The 27,776-nt window shown below is 39.0% G+C and overlaps 1 protein-coding gene across 2 annotated transcripts in view; it reads right to left on the reverse strand.

Moving 5' to 3' along the window:
• Positions 1 to 7,450: 7,450 nt before the first annotated feature.
• RNMT (RNA guanine-7 methyltransferase) overlaps positions 7,451 to 27,776 on the reverse strand; it is a 29,081-nt gene continuing 8,755 nt past the window's right edge. For both annotated transcript variants that reach the window (XM_066352248.1, XM_066352249.1), the window contains exons 4-11: positions 27,618 to 27,743; positions 24,875 to 24,987; positions 23,163 to 23,344; positions 22,420 to 22,584; positions 18,705 to 18,822; positions 14,775 to 14,876; positions 13,008 to 13,041; positions 7,451 to 9,251 (exon numbers count right to left, since the gene is read on the reverse strand). In XM_066352248.1, the coding sequence (XP_066208345.1) occupies positions 9,214 to 9,251; positions 13,008 to 13,041; positions 14,775 to 14,876; positions 18,705 to 18,822; positions 22,420 to 22,584; positions 23,163 to 23,344; positions 24,875 to 24,987; positions 27,618 to 27,743 (878 nt within the window). In that variant the 3' untranslated portion in view covers positions 7,451 to 9,213. The remainder of the gene's footprint in view (positions 9,252 to 13,007; positions 13,042 to 14,774; positions 14,877 to 18,704; positions 18,823 to 22,419; positions 22,585 to 23,162; positions 23,345 to 24,874; positions 24,988 to 27,617; positions 27,744 to 27,776) is intronic.

The raw sequence follows: 27,776 nt of genomic DNA on the forward strand, positions 1-27,776 counted from the left end.
TGGTCATTTACGACAACATGGATGGGTTTTGAGATTATACTAAGTGAAATAAGTAAAACAGCCCTGGCCGGTTGGCTCAGCGGTAGAGCGTCGGCCTAGCGTGCGGAGGACCCAGGTTCGATTCCCGGCCAGGGCACACAGGAGAAGCGCCCATTTGCTTCTCCACCCCTCCACCGCGCCTTCCTCTCTGTCTCTCTCTTCCCCTCCCGCAGCCGAGGCTCCATTGGAGCAAAGATGGCCCGGGCGCTGGGGATGGCTCTGTGGCCTCTGCCTCAGGTGCCAGAGTGGCTCTGGTCGCAACATGGCGACACCCAGGGTGGGCAGAGCATCGCCCCCTGGTGGGCAGAGCGTCGCCCCATGGTGGGCGTGCCCGGTGGATCCCGGTCGGGCGCATGCGGGAGTCTGTCTGACTGTCTCTCCCTGTTTCCAGCTTCAGAAAAAAGCAAAACAAACAAACAAACAAACAAAAAAAAGTAAAACAGAAAAAGCAAATAACTATGATTTCACACACAGGTGGGATATAATACTGAGAGTCATGGACACAGACAAAAGTACTGTTTATAAGTCTGCAGTAATTGGGCAAAATGTTTTTCAAATTAAGTGTAGAATATGAAAGGTACAGCAAATGGCAGCTCCATTCTTTATATATATATATATATATATATATATATATATATATATATATATATATATATATATTTTTTTTTTTTTTTTTTTTTTTTTTTTTTTTTAAGCTGGAAACGGGGAGAGACAGACAGACTCCCGCATGCGCCCGACCGGCACGCCCACCAGGGGCGACGCTCTGCCCACCAGGGGGCGATGCTCTGCCCCTCCGGGGCGTCGCTCTGCCGTGACCAGGGCCACTCCAGCACCTGGGGCAGAGGCCAAGGAGCCATCCCCAGTGCCCGGGCCATCTTTGCTCCAATGGAGCCTTGGCTGCGGGAGGGGAAGAGAGAGACAGAGAGGAAGGAGGGGGGGTGGAGAAGCAAATGGGTGCCTCTCCTATGTGCCCTGGCCGGGAATCGAACCCGGGTCCCCTGCACGCCAGGCCGACGCTCTACCGCTGAGCCAATCGGCCAGGGCCGCTCCATTCTTTATGGGGGGCCCTGTGTGGCAAACACACCCTTCTCCAGACTTTCCTATTGGCGTTCCTGTTGTGCAGGGGACATTTAAAGACAACCACCCTTCAGGGATGTTAACTTGAGGCAAAGCTGGTTCACACTGGTTTGTCAAAACCGATACCTAATGTTTTGTTGAGTTCGGCAAACTGGTTGTTAAAATGGCACCTGTAACCAGGGTTTCTGCTAAGGTGGGCCACCTGGGCAGCCGTCCAATGTGGAAATTGCAAATTTACATTCCTGACCTTTTTTTTAACGTTCATCTGCACAACAGCATATTCTAAGTGCCTGTAGTAATATTCATTACATCCATAGGTAAAAAAAAATTGTCAGTGAGAATGCCAATCAAGAAGAAGCAAGGTGGAAGCTGACCTGTGGTGGCCCAGTGGATAAAGTGTCGACCTTGGAACGCTGAGGTCACCAGTTCGAAACCCTGTACTTGTCTGGTCAAGGCACATATGGGAGTTGACGCTTCCTGTTCCTCCCAACTTTCCCCTTTTCCTCCCCCCCTTCTCTAAAATGAATAAATAAATTTAAAAAAAAAACAATATGAAATATCTTAAATAATAGTTTTATTGTTTGTCAGGTACTATTTAGTGTTTTTTCATCAATATTTTAAAACATTTTTATAACAATCTAGTTTTGTGTACCTCTATTATTGTTCTTATTTAAGTATTAAATGCATGAAATAATAAACAACCTTTTGGTATAATTTTTTTTACCTTAAATCGGTCATTAGGGCAGAGAACCGGTTGTTAAATTATTTGAATCCCACCACTGAAACTAGACCACCTTCTTACACCATATTCAAGAATAAACTCAAAATGGATTAAAGATTTAAATGTTGGACTCAAAACCGTAAAGATTGTGGAAGAAAACACAGGCAGTAGAATCTTGGACATTTTTAGTAGCAACATTTTTTTTTCTGATATAGCTCCTAAGGATAGGGAAACAAAAGAAAAAATAAACAAATGGGACTATATCAAACCAAAAAGATTTTGCACAGCAAAGGAAACCATCAACAAAATTAAAAGACAACCCACTAAATGGGAGAACATATTCACTGATGCATCTGATAAGGGATTAATAACCAAAATTTATTTAAAAACTTATAAACCTCAACACCAGAAAAAGAAACAATCCAATTAAAAAATGGACAAAGGATCTGAATAGACACTTTTCTAAAGAGAACATACAGATGGCCAATAGATATGAAAAGATGCTCAATGTCACTGATAATCAAAAAAATGCAAATTAAAACCACAATGAGACATCACCTGACACTGGTCAGAATTGTTATCATCAATAAATCAACAAAACACTAGTGTTGGTGAGGGTGGGGAGAAAAGGGAACCCTTGTGCACTGTTGATGGAAATGCAGACTGGTACAGCCACCATGGACAAGTATGGAATTACCTCTACAAAAATTACAACGCAACTGTCTTTTGCCACAGTGACCCCACATTTAGGAACATATTCTAAGAATCCCCAAACACTAATTGAAAAGAACATATGCATCCTTATGCTCATTGTAACACTATTTTTATTTTTTTGCGAGACAGGAAGGGAGAGAGATGAGAAGCATCAACTTGAAGTTGTGTTGCTTTACTTACTTGTTCACTGATGTTTCTCATATGTGCCTTGACTGAGGTTCTCCAGCTGAACCAGTGACCCCTTATTCAAGCTACTGATGTTGGGCTTAGAAGCCAGCAACTTTTGGCCTCAACCCAGCGACCACGGGAACATGTTGATGATCCCACATTCAAGTTGGTGACCTCACGCTCAAGCTGGTGAGCCTGCATTAAAGCCCAAAGAGCCCACCCTCAAGTGGGGACCTCCGGGTTTTGAACCTGGGTCCTCTGCATCCCAGTCCGACGCTCTATCTACTGTGCCTCCACTAGTCAGGCCGCAGCATTATTTACAATAGTCAAGAGTGTCAAGATCTGGAAGCTGCCAGGTGCCCGTCAGTAAATGAGTGGATAAAAAAAGCTGTGGTACATTTATATAATGGAATATTACACATCCATAAAAATGAAGAAAATCTTACCTTCTACACAGCATGGATGGACCTGAAGATCATTATGCTCAGTGAAATAAGCCAATCAGAGGGAGACAAGTACCATACGATTTCACACATGTGGAATCTAATGGACAAAAGGAACTAACAAGCAAAACAGAGACAGACCCATATAGAGAGAGCAAACTGACAGCTGTTGGGGGTTGCGGGTGGCGTTTGGGTGAGAGGATGTTGGGACTGAACAAAAAAAGACAAAAAAGAAAAAACTCACGGACATGAACAACAATGTGGTGAGTGCCAGGGGAAGTGGGGGAGGTGGGAGAAGTTATGGGGGGATCAAGGGTGATGGATAAAGACTTGAATTGGAGGGGTAAACACACAATGCAGTGTAGAGATGTGTTGTTAAGTTGAGCATCTGAAACCTGTATGTCATCCAGTGTCACCCCAACAAATTCAATTGAAAATAGAATAAAATAAAAACACCAGTAAGCCTATATGAAACGTACTCAATCTTATTAGTAATGAAGTGAACATCAAGTCACACTGAAATAATGACTGCTAGAATAAAATGGAAAAGAATTACACCATCAAGTGTTAGCAAAACTGTAGGACAAATGGAACTCGGGACAACGGTTTCGCAGTAAAGCTGAAAATATTGTATGTACTGCGACCCTGCAATTCCACTCTTAGGCAGAACTGTGTACCAAAATTCATGTACAAGAATATTCAAGCAGTACTATTAGTAATTGTTCCCAAACTGGGAATGAAGCAAACATCCATCAAATAAATAATATGTGGTTTATTCATGCAGTGGAATACTAAAGAGCCATGAATCAAACCATGAACAATTTATGCAAAAAACCCCCACAAAATGTTGAGCAAATAAATACAAAAGAATACAAACTGATCTATTTGCATAATGTTCCCAGCCAGACAAAAATAATCTAGACTCTTAGAAATTACGATAGTGCCTGCCCAGGCAGTGACGCTGTGGATAGAGCATTGGACTGGGATGCAGATAACCCCGGTTCGAAACCCCAAGGTTGCCAGCTTGAGAACAGGCTCATCTGCTTTGAGCAAAGCTCACCAGCTTGAGCCCAAGGTCGCTGGCTTGAGCAAGGGGCCACTCAGTCTACTGGAGTCCCTGGTCAAGGCACATGAGAAAGCAATCAGTGAACTAAGGTGCTGCAACAAAGAATTGATGCTTCTCATCTCTCTCCCCTTCTCCCTGTCCCTATCTATTTCTGTCATAAAAAAATAAAATTGGATAGTGGTTATCCTTGGGGAGGTAGTAACTGAAAGGGAGCGTGAGGGTGGCTCCCAGGGTGCTGGTAACATTGTTTGATGATCTGGGCTAAGGTGGTATTTCATGTTTCATTTGGGAAAAATCAATTACACTTCAATAAAAAGTTAAAATTATCGATATTTGCCTCAGCTTGTATAATCAACTGCAGAAATGATTTTCTTTTGGACTCTTGCCTTGGCTACACTCTCTCACACTTGCACTCTCAACTCCCGGCACTTTCAGTGAGGGCAGGAAGAGAAGCACCCCCCACCATACACTCTAATCTACATCTGCTACAGGTCTGGTTGCTGAAGGAGGTCTACCAAAATATGAAAGCAAGCCTCTCTTTTTGCCTGTCGATTATACTCCTTCCCTTCTTCCTCTAGTAGCTAGATGTCCTCCTGCTTTCTCTGCCCCAAAGCTTTACTCAAGAGTAAATGCTCCTCTCAGGGAACATTTAAATAAGTAAGTTTTAAATAAATAGAATGGAGTGTTACAATAGTTAGCATTTAAAGTTTTAGGTAGTGGATGGGCAAGGAGTCATCTGAGCCTTGTTAATACCGCTGGAGGAACAGAACATGCAACTGAAACGTAAGCCTGATTGAGGGATATAGAATATTCAAATCTCGGCTCTGCCTTGGGCAAGTTTGTATCCTCTGTGCCTCAGTTTCCTCATTAAAATAATTATCGCTCTTTTTACCTCATACAGTTGTTATAAGAATCAAAATTAATTACATACAAAAGTTGGAAAAAATGTTTGACAGAAGGAGCTTAATGTGAGCTGTCAACTTGATTACATCCAAGTTATGCTGTCCCCAAGGAAGCAGGGCCGGGGAATTCAGGGCGCAGAGGGCTGCGGGACTAACCCCACGTCTCCCAGGAGGGCTGAGGCGAGTACTCCCAGTGTCCCATACTTGCCTGGCATTGCAGATAAAAGCAGGCACCTGTGCTTCAGGCTATGGAGGCAGAGGAGGAACTGAGGACACAGGGTAGAGGAGTTGGTTGTCCCAGCCCCATTTACACTTGCTAAAGAAGTCTACCACTAAATAAACAAGTATAGCACCCACTGCACGTATTGCCTTAAAAAAAAAACAAAACAGGAATGATGCTCTGTTAGAAAGTAGAAAATAAAGAAACTTCTTATGAGGTGTGGCATTTGATATATTGTATAAAAGCAATTAAGGAGGTGATGGCATTAAATACTTATGCTTCCTAGTTGACCAAAGAGCCAGTAGATGTCACAGGAATTTGGGTATTTTTTTATACAGCTTGGTTCTTGGATCTGATCTCTATTTTGAAAACCCAGAGACCTTGTCAGTAATTGACTCGTGGTACATACAAAGCCTGAGGTAAAAAGCAAAAAGTCATTTTATGAACAGTGAAAAATGTTCTATTAAATATTCACTAGAATATTCAAACTGGTCTTTTATCCCTGAAGGTAGACAGAGCCAAATGTTCACTAGAAGGACACCTGAAGACATATCAAAATAACATAATGGAGGCCCTGGCCAGTTGGCTCAGTAGTAGAGCATCAGCCTGGCATGCAGGAGTCCTGGGTTTGACTCCCAGCCAGGGCACACAGGAGAAGCGCCCATCTGCTTCTCCACTCCTCCTCCTCTCCTTCCTCTCTGTCTCTCTCTTCCCCTCCCGCAGCCAAGGCTCCACTGGAGCAAAGTTGGCCCAAGCGCTGAGGATGGCTCTGTGGCCTCTGCCTCAGGCACTAGAATGGCTCTGGTTGCAGCAGAGCGACGCCCTGGATGGGCAGAGCATCGCCCCCTGGTGGGCGTGCTGAGTGGATCGTGGTTGGGCGCATGTGGGAGTCTGACTGCCTCCCGGTTTCCAGCTTCAGAAAAATACAAAAGAGGAAAACAAAAACAAAATAACATAATGGCAATACGCTAATAAAGACTAAAGAATGAATTTCCAGAAGAGCTAACAGAAACAGAGAACTAGAGATCTGACAGCTGATGCCTTTTCTGCCTAATGATGATCAACACTGCCCCCTGCCTCAAAGACTGTCTCACTTTGCACACCTCTGCTCTAATGCCCTTAAAGCTATTAACATAAATTTAGACAATCATATTTCCTCAACTTTGGGGGGGAGCTAGGAAACTGTACTGATAATTACAAGGATTAGTTAATAGAAGTGTCTGATCAATGCCTTCTCTCCCTGAAAGCAAATTTCTTCGGGGAGCCACTAGAATCTGCAGTGATTACCCAGAGGCTACCCACTGTCCATAGGTTAGGATTCCACCACTTTGAATGCAGTTGGAACTGGTCAGTTCCTCTTCCAGAAACATTCAATATTCAACTATGACCTTACCTTTAGCATATTCTAGGACCAAAGAATGCAATTTGAGCATTCCCAGTTATACCACAATACAGCCATGTCCCCAGAGCAATCCTTCTGATCTCTGGCTGTGTTCTTTCCACAAATGGCTGATTCGATACTCATTTTTACTTTCATCCTCAGAGGACCAACTGAATAGCAGGTCTGGGAGCGCTGCACAGTCATCCCATGAACCACTTAGATCTCTGACGTTTCGGGGAAAAGCATACCCTTCCCTTTCCAACAGTTACAAGTCTTGAACAGAAAATCACCAAATGTTCAGATTACAGGGGTGTGTATGTATGTGTGTGCAGGGGGCGGAGGTCCTACCAGCTTCGGCCTTGTTGATGGCAGTCCGGGGCCACCTGTTCCTAACAGTTCTTGAGTCACTGCCCAGACACTGCGAGGTTGCAGCAAGAGACACTGGGGAGCGGAGGGAAGCGCAGAGGAGGCCATGAGGCTGTAACTAAGCTCAAGGGCAAGGGTACCTTCTGAATCCACGTTCTCGGGTGACTGCGCCTCTCCTGCATACACGACAGCGTGCTCAGACCTCGGAGACCAGCTCCATCCATTCAGGGTGCTCTTTTCTACCCACACCCTGGACCTTCCCTTTCTCTCTGCTTTGTATTACCGACAATTACTCCATTCTTTGGGGAACTCATCTTTTCCCCAAATTATCCATGGAGTAGAAAGAGCAGAAGGAGGCTAAAAATGTTTTATTATTTACTTAGAATTAATTAAGACCATTAAATGAAAACAGTGATAGAAATAATAAGGAAGCTTTTCATGTTTTACTGAACTTTCACAATACTTTCTGGTACTTCCTCCAGAAATAAAATAAACCTGGATTTGTAATATATTGCTCACAAAAATTAGGGAATATTTCAAAATAAATAAGAAGCACTAAAATCTGCGCTAATTTTTGCGAGCAGTATACTAAGAGCTCACTATCTTTGTGTCCTCAGCACCATTACAGAAACCTTAGCTAGCTAACGGCAGCCGCCAAAAAAAAAAAAGAACTGTTATTTATTTCCCCAAATGACTTATGACTACCACTACTGAGGCAAAAAGAATTAATTTTGTATGCTGGTAACAGTGTGGAAATTGACAGATTGCAGAAGAAACAGAAATTATGTAATCCATGTTTCTTGCTAGAAGATTTGCTACTCCAACACCAAGAACGACATATACGAAAAAACTGAGAACTATATCTTTTAAACAAGTACTCAGGATAATTACAGAAATTGTCTTTGTAAACATGCTTTATGGAACTTATTTTTAGAAGAATATGCAATAATTACTCTGCTTTGACTTTAAGTTTTTTACTACATCTACAAATTGGTCATTTTTCTAAACAGTGACTGTAAGGACAACAGTTCACCTAGCAGTCAGCTTTGGAAGATTAGGCAAACAAGAAGCCAGGGATGACGTAACAGTTTTTAAATGGCAAACACAAGTTCTGACTGGTGATGAGACACTGGAGCCTACTACGCAAAGTACAACACTGCAACTGAGAAAAAGCAAGCTGGGCCGAAGGGAGTAATGGATCTACAGCGCCAGTAACCTAGATCTCACAGGAGGAGAACTAATCTTCTTTCGGCTGGTATCTCCAGTCACATCCTATGACTGCAGGTCCATATCTAAATCTGAGGATAATGTGCGACAGGTTTACATGGGAGAGGTTCTCATTATATCTTGAGAAAAAAACAACTATGGCATTTCTGTTCAATGGAGAAAGGTAAATCTAACTGCACTCTTGATACCTAGAAACATTAATTGGTAGGGTAAGAAATTCTTCAGAGAAATCCCCCAAATAAAAGGCAATTCTATGCTGGCATCCAAAATAGTCTCTCCAGTTCTAGAATTGCATCCTGTTAAGCAAATAAAGTAGGTACTATCTATAACAAAATGAAATAACTGGCAAAAATTCTAGGTTTACTATAATAGTCATCTAAAATTTAGTTTCGAACTTACAACTTTAGCAATAGCTATTGAACACTTACATTCAATTGTACAGAAATATAATCCATTTAATCTTGAAAAACACTATATAATTAAACTATGGAAATGAGAGCACACACCTGCAAACCAGCACACTCCCTCAGCAATCCTGCAACTGTAATAAATTCAATAGTGTAAACAGACTGAACAAATCAGAGAACTGTGGAAAGAGTTCGGCAGCTTTAACAAGTCATAGTATAATTTTTATGAGCTAAGAGAGTAGAGGCAAATGAAATTCTTAGAACATTAAAAATAGATTTTTAAAGACAAAGGTCCCAACTCATTCTTATACACACATATATATACACACAAGTTCATCTGTCACAGACAGCAAATACTGAATGTATACACTGAAGATTACAGCAGCATCCTGTACATTGAGAATAATTAAACAAACAGAAAGTTGTCAAATCTAAGGTGGGTCATATAAATCTGTTAAGATGGAACACAGCCATTCTGGTTCTCACTGCTGCTTCTCAAATGCAAAAACCAAGTAAATACCTAAAAAGAAAATAAATAAAAGTTAGAGTTTGGTTTCTCATATCTCAAGAGTAAACAAAACAATATCAATTCTATTCATAATTTGGTGAAAATTCTTAAGCCTTCAAGCAGCTTTTTTGATAAGAAAAATTCCCATTATTTCTAAGAATTTCTCAATTATTTTGAGTCATGTAAGCACAAATGGGATTTTATACGATGTATACTTGAAAACAAGTGTCTACTTACAGTAACACTTACTGACATCACAACTCCTGAAAAAACTAATTCAACAGCTCTAAAAAATCTTTCCGTGGTTGGCTAGCTCAGTGGTAGAGCGTTGGCCTGGCATGTGGATGCCTCAGGTTCAATTCCTGGTCATGGCACACAGGAGAAGCACCCATCTGCTTCTCCATCCCTCCCTCTTGCTTCTTTCTTCCCGCAGCCATGGCTCCATTCGAGTGATTTGGCTCCAGGTGCTGAGAATGGCTGCACGGCCTCTGCCTCAAACACTAAGAAGAGCTTGGTTGCTGACCAATGGAGTAAAGCCCCACATGGGCAGAGCATCACCCCCTAGTGGGTTGGCCAGGTGGATCATGGTTGGGGCATATGTGGGAGTCTGTCTCTGCCTCCTCTACCCTCACTGAATTAAAAAAAAAGTAAACCAATTCAACAGCTCTAAAAATGTCTCTAAGAACAATTTAAGATAAAAAAATTTAAGAGTATTAAAGCAAAGAAAATTAAAACGAATAAATCTTATAACCTTTTTTTTTTTACTCAGAGCAAGATGGGTAGAATAAGTTCTCTATTCAGAAAAAAGTTTTTAAGAATTATAAGGAATATATATAACAGACATGTTAAAATTCCAATGATTGAATTGTTGTGTTGTAAGGCCTGGTAAGGAAAGTGAGCCAAAAGCTACTATCATGATAAGTAACCTTGGAGATGTTAATCTGACCCCAACAGTGATACTCCTCCTTGAATCGAGCCCCAAAGGTATGCTCTTCTGCTTTTGATGTTTTCACTCAAAGACATCTAGACGCAGCTAAGGTTCTCTATTCTGAATCATACTGAAATTCAAACCTCCAACATCTTCTAATAAAAGACTAATATATTTTATGGTAAGAAAATAATTGAAAAGATGACATCCTCAAAACATCACAAGGAAATGTTCAGGGTGTGTGTGTACCAGGACATTCATTCAACTAGCTGTAACAGGCCGCAAACCTTGGAGTCCTTGCTCCTGAGCTAACGTTTGAACAGGGAACAGATGAAGGGTGGCAGACTACTCAACAGCCTACTGATCCTTCAGCTTTTTGCCCTTCCAACCCAGCTGTACAGGAGAACCATCACACCAGTTTTTCCAAACACTTCTCTGTCCTGTAATTCTCTACTCCTTATCTGCTGGTTCCCCAATATTTTTTAGGAGCACTGATACATGGCTGGTAGTATAAACAGGTGAACAGAAAACTGGCAAGATAACCATCAACATTGTAGATTCTTCTAGCAGATAAAGAAGCAAAATAGTCTAAATCTTCATAAGAGATTTAGAACAGACCAGCAATACTTAAACCTTACTGCACTTCCAAGGGTGCAGTGCACAACTGTGCCCACCCCACCCTAAAACATCAATGACCACTGCAAATAACCCAGAAGTCCTGTCCTTCCCTCATCAAGGATCATTTAAAACCACTAAGATGCCATGTTGAATTTCAGAGAAGCAATTAGTAGCTTTCCTTTCCAAATCAAACATTCTGAAAGTCTCACTCATATAAAAATGCCTCTTGCCTGACCTGCGGTGGCACACTGGATAAAGCATTGACCTTAAACACTGAGGTCACTGGTTCGAAACCCTACGCTTGTCTGGTCAAGGCACACATGGGAGTTGATGCTTCCTGCTCCCCCCCCTCCCCTTTCTCCTATCTAAAATGAATAAATATTTTTTAAAAATGCCTCTTGGCCCAGGCATTTCAACTGGGATTTAAAGAAAACAAATCTTAAACCACTTCTAAAAGCAACTCAGCAACAATTCTCTCCTTCCTTTAAACAATTAAAGCACCTTCTAGAGGAGCAACAGTGTGAGAATGCAAGCTCAATGATTAAACCAGCACGAGTTCAAAACCTAACTTTGTGCATTTGTTAGACTGTGACACTAGGCAAGAGACTGTCCAGCCCACAAAGCCCCCCCACCCCCCAGATTAGAAAAGTGGACCTTATCAAAAAGCTGAGTGATCCTCGCTGCAATTTGGCCACTGCTCCTTTCATATTGTTTTTTACACCTCTAATCCATCTCCTCCTCAACTGACTGAGGCGATCTAATTCATTGGTATGGTATCACTAAAGTCTACAATTACATAAAAATACAACTATAAGCTACAGCCATCGCATCATCATGGCCTTCAACCAAAGCTGTCTGCCCTCACACTGCACTCTGGGACTGGTGGCATACCTAAGATAGCTATCCCATCCCCAGTTTGGGGAAAGTAACAAAACGTGTTGGTCTATGCACACGTCTCAGGTGCCAAAGACTATATAAGTCTCAACCACAGCTTCCAGTCCCATGTCTACCAAGGATACCAATACTCTGAAACAAGCTCAAATGCTGGCCCATCTGTCCTCTCTCCTTCTCCTCTCTATCCAACTAAGCAAGTCCTGAGCAATTTCCCTTTCGTCTAGGCTTCCATGAGGCCATGGTTATGAGTATGCAACACTTGGATTAGCTCTGTGACCTTAGCCAAGTTATTTAACTGCTTTCTCACCTGTGAAAAAGTAGATATAAATAGTAGCCTACTCATAAAGTTGTAAGAATTGAATTACAACATATGAAAAGCTTAAAATAATGCCTGGGCACATGTTAAACACTTGATAATATCAAGTATTATTATTTCTCAGGTTTCACAAGTTGTCATTAACCTCTCTTTCACCTATTTTTCCCATTATAGTAAATTTAGCTTTAGAACTGTTTACCCAGCTAGTGTGTTTACTCCTGTCTGTTTCTTCCATTAGATAGTATATTTATGGAAGGGAGAGTGTATAACTTGTTTACTTTTTTATTCCTTAAAGCCCTTTCATAAAACTTTATATAGGTCAATACTCAATGTTTATCAAATGGATTGTCTCTGATTACTACTTGTATCTTCAACATTATCAACAAGTATTTAAATGAACAGTGAGACGTACCTTCTAAGTCCATAGGGCAACCACACAAGCATGTTGCCATTATCCTAATAGTGAGGCTCTGGGACCTGACTTCCTCAATATCCATTTGCTGAAAAACCACAGGACTCTCTGATTTGCCAGGCCTAACTTCTCTTCCACGACAGTATCTCACTCTAGACTGTCTCCATACAGGCTGCTGTGCCCACTCCTCTAAAATATCTGCTCAGTGCTCCTTCACTAACTGTTCTAATATTTATTATGCCTTCACTGTCAACATCTGAATGCCAGAATCAAACAAAATACATAGAAGTGTTCTGTAAGTCAAATCTTTCAATAGAAATGTGAGGTAAAAACATCAAAAACAGATGGCTATGTAGTTAATGAGTTTAAGAATGTTATTGGAAGTTTATGTTAAGCAACATTCTGCAGATATTTTTCTCTGGGCACTAAACAGCTGTGCAAAAAAGGGGAAATAAGCCATATACAGGAACTGTGTAGAAATATAATACATACACACACACCCTAATATGTTTGAGAAAAAGTCTACAATTTTCAGATTTTAATGATCACTTTGAAACAATCTTTGAAAATGTCAGTAAATCTACACTGATGAATACTTACTTGTAGCTTCCCATTCTGATTTACTTAAGGTTCCCTAAAATTACAAAAAAAAGAAAAAAAAAAGAAAATGTCAGATTGAATATGGAAGTACAGTTGACTCTTGAACACTACAGGTTCGACTGCATGGGTCCAGTTACTTATATATGGATCTCTTCAATAAATACTGTAAGTTTATTTTCCTTATGATTTTAATAACTTTTCTTTTCTTCTAGCCTATTTTATATAATACTTATAACTTACAAAATATGTGTTAATTAACTGTTTATGTTATCAGTAAGGCTTTGATCAATATAGGCTATTGGTAGTTAAATCTGGGAAGAATTAAATTATACATAGATTGGACTGTGCAAGGGGTTGGTGCCCCTGACTCCCATGATGTTCAAGGGTCAACGGTGTATGTATATAGATAGATAGATATAGATATATTAGATATATGCATTTATTTTTCAATAATGGGCTGATATATCCAAACAACTCTATCTTTGCTATAAATATGCATACAAATTACTGTAAATATCACTGTGATCTAAACACATAAATCAATGAGATTAACCCATAACACCATCTTAACTTTTTTGCCCTCCTACCAAATTCTCTAAACACTGATTCTCAACTAAAGGTAAGTTTGTGTTGTGTAAAGAGGGTATTTGTGTGTGAGTGTGTGTTAAAAAGCCTCTATCTGCCTGACCAGGAGGTGGCACAGTGGATAGAACATCAGACTGGGACGCAGAGGACCCAAGTTCGAAACCCCGAGGTTGCTGGCTTAAGCAAGGGCTCACCAGCTTGCGCGCAGGCTGGCTGGCTTGAGCATGGGGTCATGACTCCAAGGTCACTGGCTTGAGCAAGGGGTCACTCACTCTGCTGTAGCCCCTGGTCAAGGCACATATGAGAAAGCAATCATTGAACAATTAAGGTATTGCAACAAATAATTGATGCTTCTTATCTCTCTCCCTTCCAGTCTGTCTGTCCCTATCTGTCCCTCTCTTTGACTCTGTCTCTGTCAACAACAACAAAAAAAATTTTTAAAGTGTCTATCCTATAAATTTACTTGGGGGGAAAAAATGCTTATCTCAACACATCAAATAACCCTGTAGGAAGGAATAAAATTTTTGTGTTTTCACAAAGGAACTACAAAATAAAGTACATATTATGCAAAGAAAGTGAATTATATTTAGAATAGTAATCAAAATATTAAAAAACATTTTGATATAGTAACACAATACTAGTAAGATATAGTGGCAATTCTAGTAATTAATATATTTAAAAGAAATGATGAATATAAACAAATTAAAAAATGTCAGCAGAAATGTGCTATGCAAATATGTGTAATTTCTATTAATAACAAAGTCATGGCTACTGATAATACCACTGTGGTATTTGGTGCATTCAAAGTAATGTAAACTTTCATGTAGAAGTCAGTAAAAATGAAAATGTAATTTTTCACCATCTAAGTTTATGAGCTGCCCAATTTTATCTATGGAATACCACGGGTTAGTAGATTAAGATATGCTGATATAGCAAGGACACCCAAACCAGCCTATAAATTTTCTTCATCTTTACTGCTTCATATATAGATAGCACTCTATTCTCAGTACATTAAAGTATGTTTTATTCTATATTCTATGGTTATAAAATATCATAGCTTAGGGGAAACAGACTAACATGTATCTGATTTGTAACCAGTGAACCCTAATCCTGTTAAACAGCAAATAATTTCCTAAATTTTTTTCATTTTTTAATATAATATGTTGAAAAATGTAAACTTACCAAAGGTAACCTTACTTGACTGTTCTTCATGTACTGTTTTGCATGTTCATAGTCGTCCACCCTTTCCGAGGCGAGTCTGGAATTCTCATTTGCAGGGTATGGCTAGGGAAGCAAGTGAAACTCCTGGTGAAGATAGCACACTAAAATTTACAATTCAGAATTAAAAATACTAAATCACTGAAATAAATAATTAATACAATAATCCCTAAGTATTACTTCAGAAAGACAAACTACATATACTTGTGAAATGGGAAAAACAAAACAAAAACGGGTGGTATTGTCTAACACAACAGCTGTTATGGTGAATTTTGATCATACTCTTCGACTATTTAAAGCTGGACTAAACTGCATCATTTAATCACCACCAAGACCATGCAGCAACAAGCATTTGCATCAACCTGACTCTCAAAGCCTTTTTCTAACAGAAAAACACAAAGCTGAAGGTATTATCAAAAGAGCTAAATAGTAATTGAGCACTGTCTCTCTTTAATAGCCATGGAAGGCACGCACGAACAGCAACTATAAATAATACGAATGAAAAACAAGTCAAAGAGAACCGTGTGAGTTTAAGAAAATGAGGAAAATAAGCCAGCCTCCAAAATACAGGCACCCATCACATTTCCATAAGAATTTGCGAGAGCGCGCACACGCGCACACATTGCTGTTTTTAAGGGTATGCTGGCCAAATGTTTATTCAAATTACCTCAAGCAATATTTATAATCCATTTTAACTAATTTCTCTTTATACTATGAAAATAGTGCTTTGTAAGTACATGTAAATCAATTCATAAATTACATAGAATATTTAACATAAGCACACCTACTGTATAAAAGTTATATACTCTTTATAATTTGTTTTTTTTACAACAAACCAGCTGGCAAGGAGCAACTTCAGACCTAGATCTCCCTGACACATTCTTAAGAAAATGATCCAGGAATGTCTACTTTGCTATTGGTTTTTTTCTTTTTCTCTATAAATATCCCACTGAGCATTAGAAAGTTAGCTATTTGCTGTTCAAAAAATATTTAGCCTTTTGTACTCCCATGTTATTACCATTAGCAATTTTACCCTTTATCGCGTCTTAACACAAGATATAAGAAACACTGCTTGTGAATACTAACTTCTTTTGAACCTTCAATCCTGCATCGTGTGATTTTATCACATAACAAACTTCAAAACTTTAATTTGAATATGTGCCAAACTATTCTGTTGAAAATTTTTTCTTCAGAAAAAACTGATCAGCATAAAAGGACTCTTCCATGTGATTACTTGCCTGTCAACAAACTCCCATTATTTTGAAAGAGCAAACAACATGATTATAAAGCTGCAAAAATTGTTTGTTTTTTCTAAACTTGCTAAAATGTAGAACTGTTGCCAGCAGAGAAAAAGAAAACAGGTGTCAGGACTTTCCAGCTCTAGTCCCTTCACTCACGTCCTTCTTCCTTCCACCTGCTGCCCTGCTCCAGGAGAGCAAAGCAGTTCTGGTTCCGCTGTCAGAACTCTGGGCCAGCTGGAAGCTGGCAGCTTTAGGAAAGGACTTTTTATAGCAAACGTTAGAAAACAGATCCATTTTAAATCTGATCTGGATTAAAGCAATAGCATCCTGACTGCTCTTTCTGCCTCCGGTCTCAACATCCCTCCAAATCATCCTTCATACTGCTGCCTGAGTCATGTCCTCTCCTACTCCAAGTCCTTTACAAGCCTGCAAAAGTGACTTGGTAAAAAAGAAAGAAACTAAAGGACTATTACTATTCATAGGTCATATCCTCAAGCACAGTAATGGGAGAGAAGAAAGCCTGGAGACCTACTGTGCTGAGAAATACTGAGTTATTAGTACTTCCTTACACATTATCTGCTCTCTCATGTTTCTCTGCCTTAATTCTTAGTCTTTTTTCTCAAAAGGCACATTCTTATATATTCACCGCACTTGATAATTTCTTCATTACTGTAATTCTCACATTATACTAAATTATTTGCTTATATGTTTATCTCCATAATATACCATAAGATCCTTAAAGGGGACCATTATCCCATATTGCACTGTCTCCATATATGTTTGAATAAAATCATTCATTCCACAAATCAATTCATTTCCCACATGCAAAGAGAAAGTATAAATAATTCATCACTGTCCATGCAAAGCACCATCAAGTAAAGATGATATACTAAATGCATATATGCATATATGTGGTGATCTATGCATACATTTTTCCTAGTTTTCTCCTCTCCCTCCAAAGTAAACAAGCCTCTCCTCCTAATATAAGGCAAATTCAAACATTCCTAATTCTAAAATATAAGAAATATAACCAAAGAACATTTCAATGATTACTGGTTTTAAGACAATTTAGGATTTACTTTCCTTTTTTAATTTTTTTTACATTTTATGTATCCATTTTAGAAAGGGAGGAGGGAGGAAAGAGAGGAAAGGGAGTGGGAAAGGGATGGAGAGGGAGGAGCAAGAAGCATAACACCGTATGTGCCGAGTTTTGAATCGGCAACCTCAGCATTCCAGGTTCACACTTTATGCACTGCACTACCACAGGTCATAATTTAGGATTTAAAGGTGACCCTCCCACTCAAAATCAGAGAGGAGAGGAAGGAATGTAACTACAACAGGAGACTTTTGATGAAATATCTATAAAAACTAAAGAAAATCTGAATGTTAACAGCCATGAAGCCATGTGACCTCAAATAAGCCATTTATCATTTCTGAGCCTCAGGTTGCCCATTTAAAAATAGAAAAAGTGGCTGCTTTGCTTACTTCTGGGGTAATTATGAGGGTAAGTAAGAGTATGCTTAGGCCCTGGCCGGTTGGCTCAGCGGTAAAGCGTCGGCCCGGCATGTAGAAGTCCTGGGTTTGATTCCCAGCCAGGGCACACAAGAGAAGCGCCCATCTGCTTCTCCACCCTTCCCCCTCTCCTTTCTCTCTATCTTTCTCTTCCCCTCCCACAGCCATGGCTCCATTGGAGCAAAGCTGGCCTGGGTACTGAGGATGGCTCCATGGCCTCTGCCTCAGGCATGAGAATGGCTCCAGTTGCAAGGGAGCAACAGCCCAGATGGTCAGAGCATCGCCCCCAGTGGGCATGCTGAGTGGATCCTGGTCGTGGGCACATGTGGGAGTCTGTCTCTCTGCCTTCCCTCTTCTCACTTCAGAAAAATAGAAAAAAAATTAAAAATACAAAAAAAAAAAAAAGAGTATGCTTAAAATACTTTTAAAATATGCTAAACTGAACGAACACTCTAAATAAGCTTAATGATTATTTTGTTAATATGACTGCTGATCAATTACAAAAATGCTCCCTGTCAATTTTAGATCTATCCAATTAAATACTGATAAAATATATAAGGAAAACTAATTAATTAGTGGTTGGACACTGTTGAAAACTAGTGTAGATACCCTGACTACTGCATTAGGGGAAGCAGAGAAGAGTCTAGGAGTTAAAGGATCAATATAGTTTAAAAGATTAGAATTTTGCTAGACAGTTACAAAGAACCAACTTATACATGATATGAGCTTGTCTTGGACCCTGGACAGGTAGATTTTAAATTACTGATGTCACCAAAGGGCATTACTATAAAGAAATTCTCAATCCTACAGTGCACAGCACAGCCCCCATGGCACAGACTTCTCCAGTTCAAATGCTAAGTCCTGAGGTTGAGAAATCTTATTTTTGAAGTACTGTATAGAAAGTAAAATTTGGTGACAGCATCACTCCTTCATTTATTCACTAAGTATTTACTAAGCACCCGCCCTGGGAAGTCTCTGTACCAAGCTCAGTCCTAGGTGCTGAAAAGCCTAGAGTAGTTACAAATAATCCACAATAATTTACATCAGTATTAAGCGTTTACATGGCCTTGAACAGAATCTTAGAAGCAGCCAAACAAGTTTACTATAATCTGAAATTTTTATGCCTTTTCTAAATACTTACCTCCAAGGCTTGCATTCGTTTTAACAGCATTTTATTCTCATTGTTCTTAATCTTTTCTTCATAGAATTCCAGAAATGTTTTTCTGTAGACTAGTTTCATATTATACTTCTTCACCATCCTGATCAAAAAAAGATTACTTAATGAAAAGCCTAAAATATTTGTAATTCCTCAACAGCTCACTGTTACACAAAAGTGCCATCTTCCGGACCTGAACTAAAAAAGCTACCACATGTACTTCAAATATCACAATAAAATAATGCAAAATGAAGGATGAGCAACATACCACTAACACTGCCTATAAGAAAATATACCTTCTAAATCTCAATGGGTCACCGGGGGCTCTGTTAATGTAACAACTGGGCCAGGGAGTAAAATGCAAGGCTATGAGATGGGAATCAAGAGCTACAAGGAACACTTTTCTATAGAATCCATTTTATTTAACTTTATACTTCACAGCAGTACTAAAAACAGCTGCCAACTTCCTTATAATATTCTTCGTCTCACCTGACCTGTGGTGATGCAGTGGACAGAGCATCAGCTTGGAATGCTGAGGTCACTGGCTCAAAACCCCAGGCCTGCCTGGTCAAGGCACACAAGAGAAGCAACTACTAAAATGTTTCCTGCTCTCCCCAACCCCCATCTCTCTGCCTCTCTCCTGTCATTAAAATCAATAGAGACAACCTTTAAATATGTGTACATATTCTTCCTTTGAGTCCTGTGACAAGATAAACTATTACTATTTCTCCTACAGCGTGGGCGGCTTCTTCAGTTTGTTTCACAGGTTTCTTTAATCCAACTTCTAAATTGTAAGGTTCTATAAAGTTTGGCTCAGAGCCTTTACTCCCCTAATTTTACCCAGCATGCCAACAGCTGTCTGTGCTGAGCCCTCTCTTCTGTCCCACTGGTTTATTCCACTGATTATCAGAACTCTCCACCAGGGATCCTGTGGCACAGGTTTCTCCAGCTTCCCATATCCAAAGCTGAACTCACTGGACCGTTCCTCTGCCAGCCTTTGCTATTTCAGTAAATTTTGTATCATGATTTTTGCTAGCTTAAACGATTCATGCTAGAAATCCTGGGAGGCCTCCATGCCATCGCCCTCTGTCCACTGCCCACTGCATTCAACATACCACCGCATCCTCTCAATTAAACTTACAATGTATTTTAGTGGCTTTCGTTCAGTATCTTAAACTAGCCAAGCTCTTTCCCACTTCGGGTCCTTCGTATCTACTGTCCCTTGTGCCTGGAAGATTCCTTGTTTCCAGTCTTTAACTGGCCAACTCATACTCATCCTTTAGATTTTGACTTAAATATCACTTCTTCACAGATGGCTTCCTTAAATCCTCATGTACATTAGGTCTACCTGTTATACTTTCTTTTTTCACTGCACTTACCAAAGTGTGTAATTATGTATCTGTAGACAACCAAAGGGAGCCTAGGGATGATTCTAGGGAGCAACCCCTGAAAAAACCCTGAGGGCTTATGAGGTGACAGTTGAGGGACAGGACGAAAGAAAACATATGAGGGCACTGGCTTTCATGTGTTAAAGACATATGTAAGGGACTGTAATTTAAATTAGCCCTCCTTAGAAAAACATGAGTAAAGACTAAAATCTATTCTACTCCAGGCAGTTCCTTTTCTACCATAAATTCTCCAAAATAAGCCTTAGAAATGAAACTGAGTTTTATAACTAAGAAATATAATTACAGCCTGACCAGGCAGTGGCGCAGTAAATAGAGCGTCGGACTGAGATGCGGAGGACCCAGGTTCGAAACCCCGAGGTCGCCAGCTTGAGCGCAGGCTCATCTGGTTTGAGCAAAAGCTCACCAGCTTGGACCCAAGGTCGCTGGCTTGAGCAAGGGGTCACTCTGTCTGCTGTAGCCCCCTGGTCAAGGCACATATGAGAAAGTAATCAATGAGAAACTAAGGTGCCGCAACAAAGGATTGATGCTTCTCATCTCTCCCTTCCGGTCCGTCTGTCCCCATCTGACCCTCTCTCTGTCTCTGTCACAAAAAAAAAAAAAAATATATATATATATATATATATAAAATTACAAATAACTGAAACTCAATTTGACCAATTTAATAGTTTTGCCACATAAAAGCTAGTTATATTTTTGTTCTGTTTCGTCATGAATGGCAAGAGGACACCTCAGAAATCCCTATGCATTGGAATCTGTCTCACCAAATAAATAGCTGTTTCGATAAATCATTAAACAAACACTGAAATTAAAGTGATGACTTGTGACTTTATAGGTCTATCCTCATTAGAAAGTTGAAAAGATTACTAGTACTTGCTTAGCACTAAAAAAAGTTAAATAAATCACCAACTTTGTTAACCAAAAACATCAAGTTAACATATTAAACATATGAAACAATACACTAAAAATATTTAATTTCTTATATTATAAAGCTTAAGAGCAGTAACATTTCCTAAAGGTTTACTACTTTGAAGAAAAATGTGACTTCAATTTTTAATGTCAGTTTATATTTATAAATTGTACATACTATTTTTCTTATGTTTAGTCACATTCTACTTTACTTTCTTGTGTTATATAAAAATTATACATATTGTAAAGCTCCTAAAAATTCTATATCCCCAATTTACCAGCTGACTAAGACACAATTCACACAATCATCAACTAAAAGTAAGCAAACAGTAAAGCTCTTTCTTTTCCCTTCAGTTAAAAAGAAGACTTTTGTTTTAAAAAGTAGGAAATAAAGATTGGTCAACTGTGACATGGCCCACATTTAAGTTGATTCTTCTACCCTCCCTATCAAGGAAAGTGCCAAGACCAAGGTACTCATAAGGCCTTGAACCTGCCTGACCAAGTCTGGGACCCCACTGTCCCCTTGTCTGTGGAGTCCTCAGGACTCTTAGGAAGTCAGGGGCATGAACGAACACATTCCTGTATCATGATTTTATTATCAATACTGACTAGAGACACAGGTGATTTCAGAGCTACACTGAAATGTAAAACAACTTTTACTATCCATCCCTGTCAAAAAAGGAATCATATGGTATTTCCAAGTAGCAGTTATTTCAAAAAATCTTTTGCGACCCTGGCCGGTTGGCTCAGAGGCAGAGCGTCGGCCTGGTGTGCAAGAGTCCCAGGTTCGATCCCCGGCCAGGGCACACAGGAGAGGCGCCCATCTGCTTCTCCACCCCTCCCCCTCTCCTTCCTCTCTGTCGTCTCTTCCCCTCCCGCAGCCAAGGCTCCACTGGAACAAAGTTGGCCCGGGCACTGAGGATGGCTCTGTGGCCTCTGCCTCAGGTGCTAGAATGGCTCTGATTGCAGCAGAGGTTTGCCCCAGATGGGCAGAGCATCGCCCCCTGGTGGGCCTGCCGGGTGGTTCCCTATTGGGCGCATGCGGGAGTCTGTCTGACTGCCTTCCCGTTTCCAACTTCAGGAAAAAAAAAAAAATCTTTTGCTATTTGTAATGTCAGGTATTTTTTGCCACAAGCTAAAGGTAATAGGCTTCCTTTCTTACCTACAGTATAATAAAATAATTCCAGGAATAAAACAACCTAAGTAACGCTGTGAGAGACCTACAGTATTAACCCTAGATTTGAGATTTTTTTTTTTAACAAGGCTGTATTTTTTCTTTGGGTCCCCTCTAAAGTAAGAAATGCCCAGAAATACAGATTTCCCTGCCTTTTTTCCTCTCTAACGGCAAAAATTACGTAGTAGTAACAGATTAACGACATCCTTACTCATTTAGCAATGGAAAATAGACCAGGAATTCAGGAACATCCACAACCCCTTCCAAGTTGAAGTCATATTTGCAGCCAAATAATGGATAATCTCCCTTCTTCTGAAATTTCACAGTATATATTTCATTTCCAAATGATTCAGTTTCTGAAGCTTCAAGGCGTCTTCTATAATGGTTTTCCCCAAATCAAAATAAAAAAGATTAAAACTGTCATTAGCTCAGATTATGCATGCGAAAAAAAAATATATGATGCAACTTTAAAAAGACGACTGATTAGCTTTTTAATAGACTGTAAACTACTTTTAAGAAACAATATACTAAAAGATCACTAACAATCACACTAATAATAAAATTAGGCTGGAGAGTAGGGTTCACTATCTTGATGATTGGCTAATTCTCTGTGTCTTAAAATCTGATCTGTAGCTTATGTAGCACTACAACCTCTGGCTCGGTCTAACATCAGCCTCCAACTTACTCACTGAAATTTAAAATGGTAAACATTGAAATTTATACATTAAAGTATGACTTGTGACTTTATAGGTCTTAAAATGTTTAAAGGTTCACCTATAAATCTGTCTTTTGAACTTAAATTCTAAGTATTCACTCAAATACATTATGAAAATGTTTAGCCCTTGTAAGGTCAATATAACATGTTTTATAAAAACCCTCTGATAAACACTGCGATTTTAAAATAAGCTTAATACTGAGTTCGTTGTAAACCACAGTGTATTTGAAAGTACTTACATCAGTTCAAAGCTATTGGGAGTGGTACCAATAAAATAGCCTCCAGGGCTAAGTCTCTCGCAAGCATTTCTGAGCATCATGTCAGCCTGCTCATAGGACTCAAATGAGTAATGACAGACAAACTGACAACTGCAGATGTCAAACTGCATTTTGGGGTCACGAAATTTGTCAATCAAAAGTTCCTAAAAGAAATTAAAATGAGTAAATATTTTAAAAGTACAACATAAAATTTTTTTAGTAAATTGATAAGGAGCCCTGGCCAGTTGGCTCAGTGGTAGAGCGTCAGCCCGGCATGTGGAAGTCCCGGGTTCAATTACCAGCCAGGGCACACAAGAGAAGCACCCATCTGCTTCTCTACCCTTCCCCTTCTCTTTTCTCTCTCTCTTTTCTCTATTCCCCTCCCACAGCCAAAGCTCCAATGGAGCAAAGTTGACCCGGGCCTTGTGGATGGCTCCATGGCCTCCGCCTCAGGCACTAGAATTGCTCCAGTTGCAACGGAGCAATGGCCCAGATGGGCAGAGCATTGCCCCCCTAGTGGGCATTTCAGGTGGATCCTGGTCCTGGTCGGGCGCATGCAGGAGTCTGTCTCTCTGCCTCCCCACTTCTCACTTCAGAAAAATACAAAAAAAAAGTCATTTGATAAGGACACTAAGTTCTGTCTGATTCTGACTGAGAGCCAGATTCACCTGTTGGCTTGCTATTACAGTATAAGACCAAATGAGAGCTCCTGCCCAAATGGAAATACAAGTCATCCATAGCCTCTGCCCTGGTTGCATAAAATGTCTATGTATTCAAGAAATAAATCAGTTTAACGAGGGGAATAAATAAAAAAGTAAATAGTAGACATGCCCTCCAACCAACCAACCCTTTCCTTATTATAACAGGAGAAATCAATGAAATCATTCTTCCATTCTTGTTCAACAGAATTTGATTCCCATTTTCATAGTAATTTTAAAAAACTAGAAATTCTGAAATCTGTTAAAAATGTATCAATCAAATATGACATGAAGGAGTTGATCCTTTCTCTTGGCTTTACTTAAAAGCTCAAGTAAAATGCTCCATTTCCAATGCAAAGAGGTGTGTTGAATCTCCTTTTAAACAATAACCTGGGTTAAAAAAAACCCACAAAGCTGGCCTTAGGGACATTTAAAAGAAAATACCCCAATCTTTTTAAAGGTTTCCAATATTCCAGCAGTATACTACCACTTTCCCTCTCACTTTCAAAACTGCTAACGTGTAGAACTAACGGTATTTCTGATCGCTTAATCAGCTAACAAGTCAAGGAACATGAAGTTCAAGGTCAAACTTTCACCATTCAAGTGTCTCTGTAGTTCTTAAATTTCATAGCTGTTAAGTAATTCAGAAATAGATAAAAGGTGAAAAAAAAAAAACCCAAACTATAATGTTGGGAAACTACCTTCATACAGCAGTACAAGGTGAACAATATAAATTCAGTTCTATTTCAAACACTGGAAAATAAATCTTGTCCAAATGTTAAAGCAACAAGTGATTTCAAAAGTTCAAATTATTAAAAGCAAAAAATTCACAGTACTCAGTGATTTTATCATGACAGTTTCTAACTGAAACTGAAAACGCATAGTAAAATTTTTAATGTTTCAAAGCACATTTTAAAAGCGGTGATTTTTAAAACCAACCACTTACCCAGACTAAATATATAAAAATAAATTGCCAAATTTGAAGAAATCCCGTACCTTTGAACAATCAGCCGTTATAAATTCTGCATTGAAAAGATATTCACTATCTCGACGATTTTTCATATCCTCATACCTCTGCTGACACTGTTTCACAGAAACATCAGCAATATCTGGAAGGGGGAGAGGTGCTAGAAACTGTCAACCAAGACCCACAGAGATAACAAAATGTAAAGCAAAGACAGCACAACTCTAGACAATAATTGCAATGGATAAACTTTCCCATGAAATCTAGCTTTACTATAAGCAAAAAGGTTCTATTTTCTTCAAAACAAAAGAGAAGTCTTTGTTTCAATGTAAACGTCCTATTCTTTTTCAAAGACAGTAGAAGCTTTCTAAATAGGTATCTTCAACAGAAAAATTCTATGATTTTTAAATGCTTATTCAAAGTTAAAAGCAAGAAGTTTAGATTCCAATTTGAGTTATAAAACCTAACATTAAACTCCCAGTTTTGGGAATATCAAATTTATATTTTCTTAATAAAGTGTTATTTGCCCTTTCCCTTATGTTGAGATTTGCACTGATAGAGCAAAAGCAATAGTGGGTAAAATGATGGCACCTTATCATGACTACAAGCTAGTGGCACCAAATGGTACTGGTGACACTGATATTCTTCACCACCACAAAACTAGCATGGGAAAAAAAAACCAGTTTCATTTAAGAATATCCTTGATAAAGCAGTAAAAACTAATTTTATTAAATCTTGGATCTTAAATACATCTTTTTAATATGCTATGTGATACAATGGAAAGTAACAAAATCTCTATGCTATGTAACAATGTTTGAACAGGACTGGTGTAACTGCACTGTGAGCTGTTCTGGTCCCTTTTTTCAGAGAAAATTGTTTCAGTTGGAAGAATCACTGACAGACAAACTGGTTATTCAGATGTCGTAATACGGCAGACATTTTCTTAAAAATACACAGAGTGAGCCTGTCACTTAAAGAAAAACAATGAACATATTTTTTTTTAACCAATGATAAAATTTGATATTTCAAGTGAAAATTACAATTCTGAAAAACTTAGATCTACCACCATTGGCTGGGCAACTTGCCATTACTTTTCTGATTGGTGGTAATAATTAAACAAATGCAGTTTATGTCAACACAAAAAAATCCGCATAACTTTAGTGAATTTATTTTCCAAATATTACAAAATCTCATGGGACAAAAGAGCCATTCAAAATGAAAGACATACCAATGGAATTAAGTGTAACATTATGAAAAGTTCATTAATATGGTCTCAGATTATATACTGTACCAGGCGTCCCCAAACTACGGCCCGCGGGCCGCATGCAGCCCCCTGAGGCCATTTATCCGGCCCCCCACTGCACTTCTGGAAGGGGCACCTCTTTCACTGGTGGTCAGTGAGAGGAGCACTATATGTGGCGGCCCTCCAACGGTCTGAGGGACAGTGAACTGGCCCTCTGTGTAAAAAGTTTGGGGACCCCTGCGTGACTTGTCAAGTTCTGATGTAGTATCAAAGATGAATATCCTCATTTATCTGAAAAAGCTATTAAAATATTCCTTCATTTCACAACTACTGATCAAATACAAATCACAACATACTGAATGTAGAAATGGGTGTGATAATCCAGCTGTCTCCTATTATTCCAGACTCTAAAGGAATTTGCAAAAATAGTTTTAAAATGCCAGTCTTCTCACTAAATTTTATTTTTTAATGGATTAAAAATACTTTTAAAATTCATTTTAATTTCTATAATAACATACACAAAAGCTTTCTGGGGTCCTCAAGCATTTTTAAGAGTGTACAGTAGTCATAAAAGCAAAAAATTTGAGTAGTACCAATTTAGGCAATACTTCACAGGCGGTGCTGTGCTTCCTACTGCTCATCACACTGGGAAGAACAAGACACCTGTTCCACTTCAGTGTGAAGACTAACCAGTGGGTTCAGGTGATTCATTCATTCAATTAAGTTTCTCTCAACTTCACCTAATAGCTTTAACATTTTTCTATGATTATTGCTTAGGTTTATTACTTCGTCAAGGTGGAAAAATTGTGATTTTCATTATTCCTCCTGCATTTATTCATTATGATTTTTCAAAAAAGAGGACTTTCCTTTTTCAACCATTTGGTTACGGTACATTTAAATATGATTCATATAGATTAGGAAACATAAATAATCTATGCCTCCCTATTTAAGAATTTCAGAATAGTGAGTTTCACAACAACCTTTTAAGGGTGAACAATAAAACATTTTTCCTTTAGTTGATGAGTTTCAATCCACTGTAATCACTATTCTCTTTGATATGAAACTGTCCTATCTCTTCCAGTTTGTCCTTTAGACATGAGTCCACTCATCACTGACTGCTTCCTTCCTTTTAGGTGTTTTTCAATCCCCAGTCCATGGATGAGTTTGCTAGAAATTTGGGGCCCACGAACAGTTAACCATCCTGATGGGTGTATGAAGATTACAGACCCAATGATTTTAGCTGAATTTGTTTATGCTCAAGGTGATTTCTGCCTTAGTGGTCCCTGAAATAATTCTGTTTTTACCAGTCCCCAAGTGTAAAAAGGTTGAAAACCACTGTTCTAGACTGATTAACCAGCAAAACACCATCAGTAAAAAGTTTCATGTCTTAGTTTAAAAACACCCATTGCATGCATAGCCCCAGATATCTTGAAAATATTTATATTTTAGTGTCATTTTGATGGGATCCATCTTCTTTTTCATTTTCCTGACTAAACACAAGTTACTCGTTTCCACAGCATTATTTTTCTTACCAGTACAAACTAGCTTGTTAATTCTTCCCTTTTTCCACTTGAGCAAATCTCCACCTTTACCACATCCCAGGTCCAAAACAGTAATGGCATGTTTTTTTTTCTGTCGTAATTTTTCTAAAAATTCCCCTAAAACAAAGAAATGTCATAATAACTCCATTT

Source organism: Saccopteryx leptura, chromosome 11, assembly GCF_036850995.1.
Source record: "Saccopteryx leptura isolate mSacLep1 chromosome 11, mSacLep1_pri_phased_curated, whole genome shotgun sequence".
In the NCBI taxonomy this organism is placed as follows: domain Eukaryota; kingdom Metazoa; phylum Chordata; class Mammalia; order Chiroptera; family Emballonuridae; genus Saccopteryx; species Saccopteryx leptura.